The sequence below is a fragment of the Hirundo rustica genome, chromosome 4 (genome assembly GCF_015227805.2).
Source record: "Hirundo rustica isolate bHirRus1 chromosome 4, bHirRus1.pri.v3, whole genome shotgun sequence".
Taxonomy (NCBI): Eukaryota; Metazoa; Chordata; class Aves; order Passeriformes; family Hirundinidae; genus Hirundo; species Hirundo rustica.
The window spans coordinates 5,368,417-5,386,528 of NC_053453.1; the positions used below are offsets into that span (position 1 = coordinate 5,368,417).

Here is an 18,112-nt window from a genome sequence, read left to right on the forward strand (position 1 = left end):
TTTGGGAAGGGCGATGACCTGTCGTGTGCCAGGAGGGTGCAGAGCTGCACAGGGCATGGGCATCAGTGAGCTGGTTTGGATCCTGAATATCCATATTAGGTTGTTGCTTTTCCTGCTGGGAAGCAAGAACACATTGGCCCAGCTGCAAAAGCAGTTAGGTGTACACTATCTTTTTAGAGAAGTCTTGGAATAGTTCGGGCAGGGGGGTGTTTTGGTTTTGGTATTTTTGGGTTTTTTGGATTGGGGTTTTTTTTGTTTGGTTGGTTTTTTTGCACAGCTTTGCAGTATTGGGATGGAAAGTAAGTAATACATAATAATGGCTTGACCTCCGAAAAATTCACTAATGTGCAGCTCATCCCCTAAAGGCCAAACCATTCTGGGGTGTGTCACTGGGATTTACCTCTGGTTTCCATAACTGACCAGTTGAGGTCATCACTTTGCAAAATCCCTCCAGACCCTTCTGTCCAACTTAGAACATCTTACTCTGTGAGGGTGGAGGATCAGTTCACAGGATATCACTTTTAAGCTGGGTACACAAAAATCACTGACTTGGAGAAACTTCTGCTGTGCACTTCAGAACAGAAATCTCTGAAGAAAATCGAGAAGCCATCACTGGAGTACTCCAGGGTATTGCAAAGCTCACCAAGATTTAGGTGGGGTGCTTAGCTAAGGATAATAGCCCAGGAACTCTCTTAAACAACTATTTATCCTCCTGCTGGTGTTAGCTGTTTTCTGTTACCTGGAACAGAAAGTACAGGTGCTTCAGTCAGCCTCATTAGCACCACGACATGAGCTATTAAAATTGTCTTCGTAATGAAAAACTAGTTCAGGGAGCCTTCCTAGCTGTCTGACTACTCCTACAATAGTGAAATTAGAAAGGCAAATCATAAACAGAGTTGCAGGCATCAGGAAGCAACATCATTAGAGGTGCCCTTGGATGCCATTTGCCTGCCTTGATAGCAATGTTTGGCACCCTTGGATCTGAGTTATGTTATGACCAAGGAGCCCGGACCTCATGGCATGTTTATATCAGAGAGAATGTCTGTTCAGCATCCTCCTGCTATTGTGTCCAGCCCTGTGAGCTGTGCTGCTTCCTTCAAACACCTCTGCTCTGTGGCCCATTGCTGTTGAAGGGGCGCTGGCTCATTGTGTGTCTGCTCTCCTGTGGTGGTGCAGGAAGCTGAGGTAGCCCCAGCCAGATTTCCCCCATCTCAATCAGGTAATGAATCACACTGGGCAGGTGCACTGTGCTGCTGGATGGGATCACTGTACATGATAAGAGAAAGCAGAAGTTCTGTCTTCACTGTGGTGCTCAAAAGCCCCATAATAATACAAAAACCAGGCAAAACTGGGTGGCCTAATTGAGTTTCCTGCTCTAATAACACACTTTGGACAATCACTCTGCCTAATTAAAAACACTCTTTGCAGATCCAGAGAGATAATTTATTGTTTGCTCATTCTCTGGAAGAAATTATCATCTTCATCAGCTTGTTTGGAAGAGCCACATTTTTGTCTGCTCTTCCCCTGTGCTGTGCAGAGAAACCCTTCTTCCTCTGGCCAGCAGAGCCACTAGAGCTGCCAGAAGTACATGAGGATTCATTTGGGTGCAAGCACCATTCTAGGGTACAGGCATGTTCATCTGATTGTCTTGGTAGAAATCCACAACCTTTAGAGGTGCTCGAATGGGATGTGAATTCACACCCTGGAAAAGCACGGAGGACATGTAGTTGCAGAGCTTACATTTTAGTCTGTCAGTGTGTGAAGCAAGTGGTCAGCACCCTCTAAAGCAGAGAGCAAATATTTTTGACAAGACACAGGGAAATGGGTTTAAACTGAAAGAGAGTAGTTTTAGATTAGACATCAGGAAGAAGTGTGAATTCTTTACTGTGAGGGTGGGGAGGCCCTGGCACAGGTTGCCCAAGGAAGTTGCAGATGCCCCATCCCTGGAAGTGTTCAAGGCCAGGCTGAGCAAGGCTTGGACAGACCTGATCTAGTGGAAGGTGTCCCTTCCCATGGCAGGAGATTGAAACTAAGTTGTCCTTAAGGTGTCCTCCAATCCAAAGCTTTTTATGATTCAATTATTCTATGATTTTATGATTCTAAATTAAAGTATCAAATACCTTTTAACAGGAAAAGCACTAGTGGAGGGGGAAAGTTAATATTTGTCTCACTTTTGGAACAGTCCATCTTTTCTCCTTCAGCTTAGCTGAAATCAGTAATGGCTTTGCTACCAGACAGTAGCCTGACTATCTGCAGGAGCAGAGAAAAACAGTTATTGAAAAAGATGCCACCATAACTCCATTTATTAACAAAAGCCTGTATCTATTGCCTTGTGCCAGGGAAGTTAAAAAAGCAAAAACTGCAAAAGAAAAAAAAAAATCACATTGAGCTAAACAGAGTCTTAAGCAGTGGTAAACAAAATGTAGCTTCCTTTGTGGTTGATTTTTATCCAGCTGCAGCCAAATATCAAAGCGATATCAAAGGAAAGCTACCCATTAATTAATTCAGACTGACTTCACAAAGCAAGCTGGAGCTTTTGCTGATATCTGATTCTGACAACTTCCTAATCTTCACAAGTTGTCATTAAGAGTGGCATTAAAGCAGTCTGCAGTCAGTCCCAGCTCTCGCCCCATTGTAACTCAGAGATGGTCTATCTGCCATCGTGGCGGGGGAGTGGGGGGAGATGTGCAAGCAGGGCTTCAAATAAGGAACTTGGCTTCTTTGCAGATGGAATTTACAGTGTATCAGGGAATCAAATTAATACACTACCTCAATCGTTCATCCTAGGAATGGTCACCCATTCCCACTTGCAACCACTACAAGTTGCAGTGAGCGGAAATTTTCTCTTCTGAAGGAGAAACACAGGGGAAAAAAAGCAGAGAAAGAAACTAAAAGAGAAACTCGTGTCTGAAAGGAATAATTAGAAGTTTGTAACGATCTCTAAGAAAGTATGAATAGAGGCTTATCACTGATTTCAAGATAGAGAACATAGGATTGTGGGTTGAAGAAAGTTAGATTGTGGAAAATAAGACACTAATCAAAGGATAAGATTAGTTTTAAACTAAGAACTTTGAGCAGCCTGGTGTAGTGGAAGGTGCCCCTGCCCATGGCAGGGGGGTTGGAACGAGATGAGCCTTAAGGTCCCTTCCAACCCAAACCATTCTGTGATCCTATGAACTGAAAATCTGGTACCTCTGTGAGTGAAGCTCCTAATTCCACCATGAAAACAACACTCTGTTCCTTACTGCTGCCAGGATCACTCAGAGGGATTGCAGCCTCATGCAGTGATGTGAGGGATGTGACACCTTTATATTTCCATTCAGCTGTGAATGGCTCAGATGATTGAAAGGAGTTTGTTTTCTAGACCATCATTTGAGCAAGTATCCACCAGACAGCAACTAATACTATTTTGTGGCAAATTCCTGACAATACCTTAGAGGAAAATGTGCTGTGTTATTATACAGTATATTCATTTCAAATATTGCAGAGAATATAGAGGAGGATAAGTGCTGTTGTGGGAGCACCTCACCCAGCATCCACAGCAGCATCCACGAAGACGGTGCATTTATTTCCTCCCTCCAGGGCCAAGTACTGCCCAAATGCCAGTGACAAATGGGAATTATTTTTGGTTGCACACAGAACCAAGGATTTCCCATCATAAGAGGTGAAATAAAGCTTAGATCAAGTATCATGAAAAAACACCCAGTATCTGTTCATTTGGAATAATCTTCTGAAGGATACAGAGGTAAATCCTAGTCCTTACGGGCGTTTGGGGTAGGAAAGTATTAGAAAATACGGGATAGGCAGTAATCCTGTATTGGCATTAAGTCATTTGAGATGAGCTGCTGGATTTTTTCATCTCTCATTTCTCCGATTGCTAAGAAGTGAAAGAAATTGCTATGCAGGGTAAATATAGAATCCGCCTATTTGTACAAAAATATATGATTAACCAAAAAAGAAAGATCTTGCTAAGAGCTACAGTTAGTCTAAGTGCTGTGCTTATACACTTGTGTCTGGAGGGCTCTGGGGGTTGCTCAGGAGGGCGTGTCTCTTGCCTCTTGTGACCCTGTTCATTTTGCAAAGAATGACATGGATTTATCCCAGTTTAAAAGTGGCCTGATAGCTGACAGCCCTCATTGTCTGCTACTTGTCTTCCTCCCGGTTGACATGAGAGCCAAACATAGAGGGTGTGACGTGGGGAAAATTTCTTTTCTGCACCCATTCCTCTTTCCCTGTGCTTTTCTTGCCCTCTGCTATAGCTTCACTAACACTGCAACAGCCCTCAGGCCACATTAGCCTCCCTCAGAAAAAGTAGCATATGCCAAGAAACCAGGAGTTCAAGACTTCCCAGTAGCTCTAAATGCTGCCTTTGGAGCAGGTAGGATGAACGATCTAAGCTTTTAGCTCAGTTGGTTTTATCAGAGGACCTTCCTGATAGTTCTCTGTGGCTTCCAGCTGTTCCACCTGAAGCCATCCCTGCAAAGAGATTTCTTTGACCTTTAGGCAAGTTGCACATAAAAATGTTACTCACGGGGCATAGACAGAGAAAATTTCTAATTGAGTACAGCAGCAGTAAAGAATAAGTAAAAGAAGACAAGTTTTCACATACTGATGCTTACAGTCACTAAATGAAGTGTGCTGTAGCTTTTTTCCAAGAGAATCCAGGGGCCCAGTCTCTGGGCACAGGCATTAAGGTTCATGCTTGGGATCAGATGCTGGTTCAGAGCTTTGCAGATGGGTGGAGGCAGGTTGATTTTGGCTTTACTCTTCCCAGCCTTTTACTAATGAAATCTTAATCATATCTTGGTCCAAACACCACAGCCAGCTGGAACTGACTCATTCTTCAAAACTATACGTTTCTGCTAATGTTGTCCATTTTGCTTGTTTCACTTTCCAAAACACCTACTGACAGGAATATTCAAATGCAGTAGAATTCCTGAAGATTAGCATTATAAATGTATAGTGCTTGTTTAGTTTGAATACAAACCACTTTCCTTACCCCAAAGAAAGCACTGGCAGAGTAATTAGCTACAGAGAGATGCTAAAAGATTAAAGAGAATGAGTTCATACGAAGGGTGGTTAAAGCTAATATGGTTGCTCAATGTGACTCTTACTGGTGTTTGTAACTGTATGTATACACAACTAGAGATTCATATTTTCATGTCGGCAGTGTGTGTTAGTGTGTGCTTGTCGCTGAAGACTTGTGGCAGTAGGGTTCTCTTTTCAGAGATGGATGGAATATCCAGCGATCTTTTTCATTCTCTCTCCACAGCCAGATTATTTGCGCCAGTGCAGACTATTGGCATAACACTGAGAGTTTGGATGCTGATACTTGATAGTCGTGGAAAATTCCTGTAACTTCAGCTCATGGAGAGCTTAAATAGAATTTATGAGCCATATCCTCATTTGGCGTAAAATATTATGGCTCTGCTGGTTAAACAATAAAACTGTACTACTTACCCAGCTGATCTCAGTCAGGAGAGTAGGATTTTTGACATCTTCATTCAAAACCTCTTTTCTACCTGAATGCTTTGGCTATTTGCTGCAATACTTAGAGGCATGCATGTTGACAAGTAGTTTGGGGCTCGTGTCTGACCTTTGAAGAAATCTGGCTTGGTCTGTGTTTGGTAACAGGGAGGAATTTGCCTGTCTGCCTTCTGGGGAGGAGGGAATTATGAATAGAGACATGTATTCTGGACTCAGAATTTCTCTGTACATTTGCTAAGTGAAAAGTGAAAATGGCAGCAGCCCCATATTATCTTGGTCACCATTCCTCTAATTTAAAAGGTAGAATTTCAATAGATTTTATAATTTTGATGCTTTGGGGGCTTATTTTAGACTTACCTGAATCACACGTTTTAGCTATAAGATGTTCTTGCTGGTACATTGTAATGCAAATAGGAGAGCTTTCCAACAGAACTTTAAAAAAGCTTTACATTAAAAAAAAAAAAAAAAAAAAAAAAAAAAAAAAAAAAAGCCTAGAATTAGAGTTTTGTACAAAATAATAGACTCTAGTTTCTGTCAGAAGAGGAGCCCAAGAGCATTTTTGAATCAAGGTGACCTTCCATGCAGCAGAAAGATTCAGGCAGAAGAACCACTTAGCAAATGAACAGAAAAAGCTGTGATGTGAAACTGGGGGAGTGGCTGAAGCTGGTTTCTCTCTTACTGAGTGAAAGCAAAAAATTAAGAAGATAAGTGTAGATGAGATAACATTGTGAAAGAAACAGAGGAGCCCCTTACTACGCTTGCTTTCCTCTCTGAAATGTTGTTGTCACTAGTCATTCCTTTTAAAGGGTTATCTCCTGAATTCCAGCTTGGCAAAGGTAGAGGATATTGATGAGCATAATCACATGGTGTTTTCCCAGAGCACAGTTCACAGAGGAGAACAAGCAAGCATAGAACATTGTAGATCTTAAAATGAAACTCCTGCAAAACAAGCATTTTATATCCTGGTCGCTTTGACCTCTCCCAGAACTGAGCTTGTGTTTTACATTACAAAAGCCATTGCATGTTTTTAAAAACCTATGATTAAAACTAAATTTCTTCACAGTCATTGGTAGCCTGAAAGAAAAGGTTTTTTATTTTTGGTTGAGACTGAGTTTTTGGGGAAGAAGAGGGACAGGGTAGAGGATTCCATTGTTTCTTTACAAATTTCCAAAAATTATCCCAGAAGTTAATGTGGAATCAGAGGTATTTATGTAGAAAGGGAGGGGTTTCCTGTGGACCAGGCTTGAGCATTAACACCCTAAAATGGTGACCACAGACTGAGCTACTTGAATATTTTCATTTGGCAGCAGGAAAGGTCTTTTTTTTTAAAATGAAGACTTCTTCTCAAGCTTTCACAGATTCTGAGAAGGGCAAAATTCCCTGAATATGTCCCCAGGAGTCAGTGCTCCCTAAGTGGGAAATGTGGGAGAAATGTGAAATCTTTTTTGGGGAGAAATGTGAAATCTACCTTTGCAGACCACTCAAGAAAGAGCAAGCCTCTGCTTTGCTGCCTTTCACTTTTGAGATGGTTGAGGGACGTCTCTGTCATTCCCATGGGAAGACTTTACATAGATGACTTAATAGGTAGCATGTTTTGGCTTTGCTTTGGCTGTTTTCCAAATATTAATACAGGAGGAGGGTGTGTTCTTAGATTTGAAGGGAAAGTACTCCCTTTAAAGTCTCAATCTCCTGTTGACTTCTGGAAAAAAAATGCCCGACTGAGGAGATGGAAGAAAGTACATCTTCAGAACACTTGAGTCATGTCCAGTGGGACCCTGACTGGAAGGCTTGTGTCATGCTGGGAATTGAGTCCTGACATCTTAGGTCATGCTGGGCAAATCCACCCAATGCACAATGAGGTTGCATTAGTTATTAGCTGACATCCCAAAGCCACAACAGCTTGGCTGGCATTTGGTTCCTCCAGCAGCCCTGGATCACTGATTTAGGTTCTTATGTCATGTCTCAAATAGTGTATCTAGGGAGTAATACTGTAAAAGTAACCCTGCTTCTGTGGAGTACACCTGCTAAATAACGTCTTACCTGCACCCAATGATAAAATTACAAGATTTTGGCTTGATAGACTTGGCTTCAGTTGTGGAATAACTCCGGATGCATCACACGGAGCCTCTATGCCTTTTTTCCCATCTTCCTTCTTTCTGCTGCAGAGAGATAGCAGCGGTGAGTACCTCGCAGTGGTGTTAGGAGAGGAATCAATTAGAGCGTGAGGAGCTCAGGCTTGGTGCAGTGCGGACAGCTCGGCTCCCTCCCTCTGGATCATGATTCCAGGCCATGCCGCGCTTCCCGCGTGGCACTGGGCAAGCCGCCACCTCACTGCGCTCCGTTTCCCGCTCACAAACCTGGGCAGCAGTTTTTGCCCCCTGCAATCACCTTGAATGGGTGTTAAAACCCAGTCAATTAATGTCACAGAGAGACTTCAGTTATCTCCCCGCCCCACCCCACTGACATGCAAGCTTCAATTGGCAAAATGTCAACAGAAGTTATTGCTGCTGCCGACGAGATGGATAACTCTTGCTGTTAAAATAATATCTGATGTTTTGCTCAGATGTCTAATGGGTTTGCTTTTTAAGCATGGATGATGCAAAATATCCCCAAGGCATTATTCCCAACAAGTTATAGAATCCCACTTAATGTCTATTTTTAGGATTGAATAGGTTCTGTGAAGGCTCATTTGTTTGAAAAAAAGATAGTTAATAACTTTGCTTTCCATGTTATTTTGAAGAGACCATTTTTGGCCATACCTCCCCTTTTTCTCCACTTCTTTTGGCTCGCCTGTGTCCTGGAGTTGTTGTCATTAGTGTGGGAGGTAAGAAATTAAGGAATTAAATAAATGGAGTAGAACTGCTAAACGAGCAACAGTAGGTATTTGTAGACTAGGAAGTGGTCACTTCTAAGATATCCAACTTTTTAATTTCTATATGAGTGTAAAACATTTAAAAGAGACTGAGGGCTACAGACTAATTAGTAGATGTATGAGAAGAACAGCAGGATGTGAGAATGACTGTGGAAGGGATCACTAGATGAAGAATTATTATTATTAATAATAATAATGTTGTTGGGGTTTTTTATTATTTTAAAGCACAGCATTGTTTTTAGTGTCCCTAACTATTTAATTTAACTTGATTTTAAACCACAGAGTGTAGTGGATTGCAAATGACTGAGTTGGAAAGCTTCCAAAAATCATTGAATTTCTGTGGTTTTAGAGTTCTCCGGTAAAGCAACTTGTTTTAAGCAAGCTATATGCTTGTTTCTGCGCTCTAAATAGAAAATAATGATGTTATGCATTACCGCATGAACTATATTTGGCACCCACCAGCAATATTCCTTTTCTCTTGCTTCTCACTCTCTTCCTCCTTCCCTCTCTCTCTTCCTCTCCCTCTCTCTCTCTCTAAAAAAAGCATGTATATATGTCTGACAGTAATCTAGGAGGCCAAGTAACAGATCACATTCTTATACCACTAAAATTGTATGAATGCCTAACACAACTTAAATCTCTTAAACTGGGATTTATGAAGGGATGACAGCAAACAGTCTTCTAGCTGTGCCATCATTCAGGCAGTTACAGCAACTGCTTTACATTTATTTGTGAGAGTCTTAAGTGGTAAATGCACATTTGTCCTCCTTTTATCCGTGAATAAACCAAGGTGAATGACTTCAACCAAGACTGGGAATCCAAAGTTCTGCCTGTGCTGGTGAAGCCAGCAGGGGCATGGTGCTGGTTAGTACTTTCCTGTCTGGTGTGTGGGCATATTTTGGGGGAATAATATGGGCTACACCCTGTTCCCACTGGACAGCATGGACAAGGTTATCCTGTTTGGAGTGGAAGGAGGAATATAACTGTGTAAATGCTAGCTGTGCAACACCACTTATTTTAAGATCCAGAAAGCAGTCCTTTGCCTCTTTTATTCACTAGTATTTATATGGCCTTGGAGATTATCCCCAGTTCCCAGGGAAGTTCCCAAAGCACTAGCCAGATATTGACTGCGTAATTCAAGTTAGTTTGACCCTAGAGGAGTCATTCTAAACAGTTCTTTTCGATAGGAAAATACACCTCTTTCACTTCTGGGAAACTCATATTACTTGTGAGTCACAAGGGTTTAAAAAAGCAAAAACAGCTGGCAATGAAATGATGTGAGAAATGAGTATTCAAGAGCTCCTCTGAAAGATCCTATGGAAAAACTGGGGAGCTAAAAACTGAAATGGGGGGTGGGGCAGGGGGTATAGCGGTATCTGCACATAATAGTCTAGAAAAACAATGGTCTCTAAAGACACTGAAAATCATTTCTCTGGTGCTTATGGAGTATTTCCTATTCTTTCCCCAATCTTCTGTCAGGTCACTATATTCCCTCCTGACTTCCAGACTCAGTAGAGGTTCTCAGAAACCTAGTTGGTCTTGTTTTTTCCCTTGGACTACTGGTCTAATTAAACTGCACTCACTAATTGGATCAGGAGCTTCGAGAAAGCTTTGAATTAATTTCCAGACCTGAGTTAGGCAAAGAACATAATTTTTTTCCCACTGGTTTTCATGCTGGTACCTCTTTAGGTGATTTTCTTCTGAGCCCTTAGCCTGTCTCTGCTGCTTCTCCTTTTAATATTTCCTTCCTCTTCTGTTTTTCTATTAATTCCAAAAGTCTCTGAATTTATAATCCTTCACCCAGAAAGAATATTAGGGTTTAATTAAGGTCTAATGTCTCTTCTTCTCTCTCCCACATTCTCTCCTGACATTTTACAGTTCTGAGACGTAGAAAATATGAAAGACGTCCCCTTTGGCTTCAACAGTGATTAATGCTAGCAAGAAGCAGGTCCCAAAGTGGTAGAAATGACAAGATACATGCAAGCTGTCATAATTTAATCCTATTGCTTTTTGTTTGGTTTGGTTGTTACCTGCGTTCTTCAAATTTACCCTTCGCTTGTGGGGAGATTTAGCTGCATTTTGCGTGGTGTTTCTCTGTGGTGTGGTCTGTAAGGGTGACAGGTAGGGGACTGAATTGGGTCATGGCTAGAAACTTACAGCCAGGGCAGATGACAGGGAAGGGAGGAAGAGGTTGGGTCTGAAAAGGACTAAGAGCTCTAGAAGTCTGCTGGTGGCTTCAAAGGAATATAGAAAGATGATGACAGGAGTGGTAAGGAGTGAGGAGTCATAGACAACATTCTCTAGACAACATTCTCTACACACAATCCCTCAATTCTGATGGTGAAAAGTCACATTCTGCTTAACTTTAGAGGACTTTCAAGAGGCGGTCTTTGACTGCCATACTGAGCTGGGTGAAGGTGGGAGCAGGTCTGGTGTGCATTCAGAGTCCTTTCTTGCCAAGTGGTTTTCCTTCCTTAAGGCACAAGGAATGACAGGAGCAAGGCGTGTGCATTCACAGTGGCAGGAATGGACAATAAAAGCTGCTAATAGATGTAGCAATCATGTATGACGTTGCTTTTGCAGTGAACTGTAAAAAAAAAAAAAAAATCAGTCTACATGGACAGAGTCTCAGAGGTGCTGAGGGCTATCCAAATGTCACAGACTGAACACAGCTACAGCAATATGAGCCCATCAGCTCCTTCACCTTCACTGAAAGGCATCTCCAGCTTTTAATCACCAAGGTCCTGTGTAAGACCAACATACTCATGTTTAACATCTTAAAGCATTCAATACAGACCATTTTGAGTGCCAACAGCCTCCTCCTACAAACCTTGCTTCACTCACAGAAATTGCTGCGTGCAGGAAGTCTTTAGCCTACCCAGAATATCTGAATGCCCATTTCTCTTCAGAAAATTGCTGGAAAGCAGGTGTCCAAAAGCCTTTCCAGCAAATATATTGACAACTCTGAAATGTGATTTAAGCAGTAGCTGTTGATGCAGTGGTGACTTGGAGTGTGCCAATCCCATACTCATCCATGCCTGGAGACAGTTCTTACCCATTCACCCCTGACACCTCAGGTTTAAGATTACACCTGATTTGAAGCATCCCCTGACTAAACAAAACAAACCATGAGCTGATCACCTTGCGCAATGTGCAACCACACAATAGTAATCACAGCTAATGACTCTGCTAAATGCTAGGCTGCACACACCTCCTTGTTTGGTGTTTGTTTTGTATACAGAAGGTAACATCGACTGAATAACGAGGATGCCAAGTTACAGATGGAGTTGTGGAATCATATTTGACAGCCGATTAGAGTAATCTGACAGAAATGATGACTTAATCACCACGACAGACTCCAAATTCCCAGACAGAATTCCACCCAGGTTAATCTAATTTCCTTGCAATATTTTTGCCAGAAATAGACTCTTAGCCGGCTTGTTTTCTCCCATGCAGATGTCACATGGCTTTGACAAGAACATAAATAGGTACTGTTATTATTGTTGAAAAGATGACTTGGAGGCTCTAAAGCCAGAGAGGTTGCATACCTTTGAGATACATTGGGTTGCTTTGCTGTGTTTTTCCCCTCTAATGACGTTATGTTTACATACAGCAAGATGTACTCAGGAAAAAGAGGAGGAGGAAAAGATTCAGTTGTAAGTCTAGGCCACGGCATGATCCTGCTGCTGCCCTGGACATAGCAGCCAGATTCTCATTAATTTCAGGGGGATTTTCTAGGCTGCAAGTTTGACAACTGTTTCTTTGCCTTTTTGATTGCCATGGACTGCCTCAGACCCTCTGCTTGGGATGCGCCCAAGAAGAGGCAGTGACGTGCTTGGCCCCGGGATTTGGGTGGCCTCTGTGACAGCACAAGCAGCAGTGAAGCCCCCACTTTGCTGCCAGCACTGCCACAAAGCACTGGCAACCTTGGGCAACAGGCATTTGCCTGCTCTCAGCTGTAAATCAGTGGCACGGTGTGTTCTGAGACCAATGGGCTGCAGGAAAGGCAGGTCATGCCATGCTTGCTGCACAGGTGTATTCAGTAGAACTCTGCAATATTGAGGAGGAGAGGTTGCTCCTCACAGCCCATACTCAAGCCTGGGTTTCATATCCTTGCCCACGGGACTAGACACCGCTGAAAGTAAAGGAAGAGTCTTGACTCTCTGGCTTGGTGGATAGTTCTGCTTTTATTCTTATGTCCTGCTCAGCCTTGAGACCCTATCTGACGGAAAGCCGGTGCCAGAGAGTGCTAGCTCCTCCCCCACTGTGGCTTTTTCCCCCAGGGGCAGGGCCCATAGGTGAGACCCAGAGGCCTCTCCCAGTCAGTTTTCAGGGGGAGGAAACAAGATTAGGTTAAGTCTCAGTGAGGGGGGTTGGCACAGCTGGACAGGAACAGATAGAAAAGAACATTACGAATATAAACCCAATTATTGCACCACAACAATATCCCCTTGCACAGTGCTTGCCAGGGGAAGCTGCCCACGCTCAGAAAGAACTTGCCTGAGAGCTGTGTTGTTCTGTTTTACTGTGTGTGTACGCTGAGCACAAGATGATGTTCAAGTTAATAAATTACTTGCTAAAGGTTATTTTTCTTATGCTCGCCTCTTTATTAATTGTAAGCGTGCATTCATAAATACTGTACTTTCATAAGCAAAGCTTTCTCCAGGAAAAGAAGAAAATGTTTCCTGTTGTTCTGTGTGATAACATGACATACTGAGAAATCACTTACCTTGAGATCCGTAAGTGATGTATAGCTACAATAACAGCTTTCTGATAAGATGGGAAATCCTTCATTTCAGTAGATGACATGATTCTAGTGAGTGGCATCTAATTTGAAACAGTTTTATATCATCTATAATCTTTTGGAGGGCCTGGGAAAGCACAGCTATTATATTATTTTATAGCCTGCAGTTATACAAGAAAGATACAAAACATACAGATTATTTTCTCTTTTGCTCATTGTAGAGTGAAAGGATAGTACCTATTTAGCTTTTGTCTCTGCCCCTTTCATTTTCTTATTCACTACACACTTCTTTGAGAGTCATTCTTTTCTTTTCTTTTCTTTTCGTTTTTACACCTACCTTTAAATATTTTATGGGTGGAGAGCTTATCATATGTATTGTCACGGCAGTTGTCTCTAGAGGTCAGCAATGAGTTTAATAATGAGATGCGAACCAGTGACTCTGTAAAACCCATTTCAGGTTATAAATGGCATGTTTTATTGAATCTAGTGTTAAAGGTTGTTAACGTATCAATTGGTGATGGTCAGGGTTAAACAAGCTTCAACATGAGCCCTCTCATGTTAGGAAACTGTCAGTAAGGTACTTTTCCACTTTCCTCTTCGCTGAAGCCAGGTTTGTGTATCGCATCCATTTTTCTGGGGGTGTTCTGCAGTTTAAATTCTCCAGGCCTGACCTGGATCTTCTATTAATTTTGCACCAATGTAATTTTAAGCGCAATGGCATCACTTCCAAATTCAGCTTGATGGTGTGAAGAGAATTTGGACTACGAGATTTTAGTAGGAACTTTTGAAATCGAGTCAAAACCCGTTTGAATCATCATGTTAAATCTTGCCTCTTGCTTTGTGAATGTACCAGATTACTGAGTTAATGAACTTGGGGTAATGATGTGTGACTGAAGAGGATGACTTTGGATGTGCAGTAAATGTGTTTGTCAGGTAACACTGATCTTTGCGACCATAGGCTGCAAAAATAACTTCTTCACGTGAATTTGGTCTGGAGTTGGCTTCTCTGGTTCAGGCAGTTTGATAAGTGAGCTGTTTTTAAAATTGTTAGAATAGCCTTTATTCAAAATATCTCCTCTTAAGGGCACATAAACGCACCCATAAAGAGCAATAGATTGATTCTCTCTACAAATTCTCTCTCTACAAAAGGCCTGAATTTGGTCTGGGTTTTTTTCTTACATTCTACATATTCCTGAATTTTCAATTCTTGCCGTTCTTTCCTCTATTTTCTCACTCCTCCATTGCTCCTCAGAGACATCAGTGACTTGTAATGGCCTTGTGGAGCAAGTTACACCTTTTTCCTTCGTTCTGTTTTTGCTTGCTGAGTGGACATGCTGCCTCACTTTCGCATGATTTTTAAGTCTCCTGCAGTGCCCAGTGTATTGTTGATGTCAGGAAAAATCTTAAGCACTACAGAAGAGAGAGAACAAGAGAAGTTCCCTTTTTTCTGTAAAGCTGAGCTAATAAGACTGGTGGCAGACAAGTGCTGGGCTATTAAAGTCCATTTAGGAAACAAATGATTCAAAGAGGGCAGAATTGTTAAAACTGAAGAAAATTTATGCATCTTGACAGCTACATCTACCTTGTGGCTTTGCCTTTCCCTAGGACACAGTGGGGAGTTGTGCAAGCAGCACAGGGAATGCATTGATTTGCAAGGACAGGGAGCGTTCTGGACTTTGACTAAATCTAACAGAAATATTCAAAGCAATATTTTATATTTTCTAAAGAATCCAGCAACTTTTTCCCTGGTGGTTAAGTTACTTCACCAAAAGCAATGCAGATGTGGGTTTCTGTGCAGCTTTGAAAGCATGTTTGATATGAGGGCATGGATGTTCTCTCCTGCTCAGCTGTTTTTGTTTCCCAGAGTTTGTCGTAACAATCTTTTAGTAAAAAAATGGAATTGCCCCTTGACATTTTCAGGCAATACACAGCTGCACTGAGCTGAAAAATTATACAGAAGTAGAAAGAGCATACATTTTTTCACCTGTCCATGTGAATTGGTAAGGAGTTGCTGAGGAGAGAAAAGGCAGTGGCCGTGCCGCTGCTGGAACGTTTGTGGAGTCAAATCCCAGTAACTGTGCAGAACCCAAGAAAGAAAATAAAAATGGGGTGGGTTTTTTTGCAAGCTTAAACATCTCCCACATTGAATCTCAATGTGAGGTCAGATCTGGAGGCTTTTGAGAAGCTGTAATAAAATTTCCCTGAACGCACCACAGTGGCCACAGGGCTGACTGTCACCAATGTCCACCAATGTGGAAAACTGAGGGAAAACTGTCCTGTGATCGTGAGGGAGCTCAACTGCTGTGGTGTTATTATTCCTGAAAGAAGAAAACCACCATTTGTAGAAATTTTATTTGAGCTATCAACAATTCAGCGGTATCATTTAGTAGAGAAGGCTGAGGACACACCAGACCATGTACCAAGGTGTGATGTTCAGCACAGCACGCTGCACACAGGGGTCGGTTTCCTTTGCAGTAAGAGGGGCGTGAGTGAAGGAAGGGGTTGAAAAGGAAAAAGGATTTGGAGTTTTTATGGAAGCCAGAATTGTTATGTGTTGTGGTGGAAGCTTTATGAATGAATGTGTAATGTATTCTAAAACAAAAAGATGAGGTACTAAACAATTATAGGAAGCTATTTTAGGAATCAAGATCTCTTCTTCTTCAGTCCTAAAAGAATCAGCACAGTTTTTTAATTACAAGCAAAGTTCATTTGTCAAACTCAACTCCTCTGAGTACATTTGAAATGCTTGCTAGTTCTTAAATTACTTGAAAATTACATCTTGGTTTTGGCAGTGGTTGATCTCAAGGAAAAAAAGTTGGTAAAACAGAAACCAAGCATGCCATAAACTAATGAGGGCTGTAACTTTAGAGGTCTTCTGAAACTAGATACAGCAAATTAAAGATTTATATGAGTCCTCTGGGCCCAATGATATATTTTTTTTAAACTTCCTCATTATAAAATACTCCTTTACCATTTTGTTTTTTCTTATAAGCCTATAATACAGTGTTATTTTGAACTTATATAATTTCAACATGTTTAATATTAAATTGTATCTCTCTTTAGGCCTTCATTAAAAACATCAGTCTTGATTCTCTATGACTATCCAACCTGCCTTACTCTCTTTCATTTTTGTTTTTAGATGCATCATCCTATTCAGATGAAACCTGCAGATAGTGAAAAGTCAAATGGTATGTGTTCAATTTATTTTTACTTAATTGTGTCTTTCTCTAAACTAAAGTAAGCACAACACTGTGAGAATTTTTGCTTTACTCCTTTTGTGGTGAAAATAATAGGCAGTTTCCCTACACTTGACATGTTGGGAAGGTGTTGAGCTGCTCTGAACTCCCTTTTATCTTCTGCTTTAAAGAAGGAAGGAAATGTCCTCAAAAAGGGTCTTCCTTGTACCTGCTGTATGTCATGACCTACCTCACTGGATACGTCCTTCCCTTGGGTTCTCCTAACAGTGAGGTAATGTGGGAGCACCTGAGATTGATAAGATGGAGATAAAATGTTAATGCTGAAGATTAAAAACAAAAGAAACAAAAAGGCATACCTGTGTTAATATACTATGTAAGTACATGATCAGCCTTAAACATTTGCCAAAACTACCTTTTTATAGAATGATGCCATTCTGAATCTGAGCCAAATTTATGTTTTAATCATATGCTTCATTATGAGCTGGGAAGCCTACTTTGGAGCTCTCTGTATACTTATTCCTCAAAACGATTGAAAAATGAGTGCTATAAAGACAGTAATATCCATTTGGAATACTAGGGTACTGCCTAAGTGGATGTATATGACATGCAAAATAGATGGCAAGATAAATCTATTAAACATGCCAGGTTTATATATTCAGGGAAATAAGATAATCGAATGGTAGTGCAACTTGGCAGCGTGTGATTCTTTAAAAATATATACGTGTATATTTTGCCCCTTGATTTGTTCCTGTAATTTTCTAAAATATATGTTAAAGATATCATCTGCCTTCTTAGATTGCAAGAGCTTCATTTTCCCTTAAGGCCCACATAATCAGTGCTGGTTCCTCCAACAGGCATCTTTGCACCTCATTAATTAGTAATCAGGGCAGAAGCCGTGCACTTAGAGATCTACATACCTGCAAATGTAAATTATGATTGGGCTCTAAATCTCTCCGCAAGGCTTTTTTAAGGCTTCTTTTTTTGCTAATTGTAGTGCATCCCTTTTTCAGGCTTCTCCAAGGATTATGAAGTTGGGAAGGAAATTAAAACTTCATATTATGCTAGGTTTCCCATTATGACAACTTTCCAAACAAAAGTGGCCATGAGCACAGGAAAAATGAGACCATTTAAGGGAGGAGGTGTTCTCTCTCTCAGGCTGGAATCATAGAATTGTTGAATATTCTGAGCTGGAAAGGATGGATATCCATCCATGAGGATTCTCAAAAGTCTTAATTCCTGGCCCTGCACAAGACAATCCCAAAAATCCTACCATGTGCTTAAGAGCATTGTTGAACTGCTCCTTAACTTTTGTCAGTCTGGTGCTGTGACCATGGCTCTGGGGAGCCTATTTCAGTGCCCAGCCACCCTCTGGGTGAAGAAAATTTTCCCAAAGATTGTTAGCAGTGATTTTTTGCAGTGTTTGAGTGCTCAGAACAGGGGCCAAGGCACCTGAATGGGCAGAAGGACTGAACTTTTCAGGCCCGCACTGCAGTCAGGGAGAACATTGCTGTTGAAATCCAAACTCCAGTCCCTAGGATTTAGTGCTGGCAGTGGGCACAATTATCCTGTAGGCACAGGAACACTGGCCTGAACCCTCTGAACAAGGCATGGCCTCTATGGGTTCTTCTTTCAAAGACAAATTTCACCTCAATTTCCTTGGCAAATTAGAAAAATAAGAGGCAATGGGCCAAAATTCTCTCCCAGTGAGTTACTTGTTCATTGCCTGAAGTGTTTCTTTCTAAAGGAGATTGAACATATTGGAAAAACACTGTGGGGAATTGTGCAAATTCTGTCTTTCTCTGCAAGTAGTGC

The 18,112-nt window shown here is 41.4% G+C and overlaps 1 protein-coding gene across 15 annotated transcripts in view; it reads left to right on the forward strand.

Moving 5' to 3' along the window:
* Nucleotides 1–18,112, forward strand: part of CELF2 (CUGBP Elav-like family member 2) — a 451,396-nt gene that overhangs the window by 359,393 nt on the left and 73,891 nt on the right. For all 15 annotated transcript variants that reach the window (XM_058420361.1, XM_058420360.1, XM_058420359.1 and 12 more), the window contains one exon: nt 16,243–16,291. In XM_058420361.1, coding sequence (XP_058276344.1) covers nt 16,243–16,291 — 49 coding nt within the window. The remainder of the gene's footprint in view (nt 1–16,242; nt 16,292–18,112) is intronic.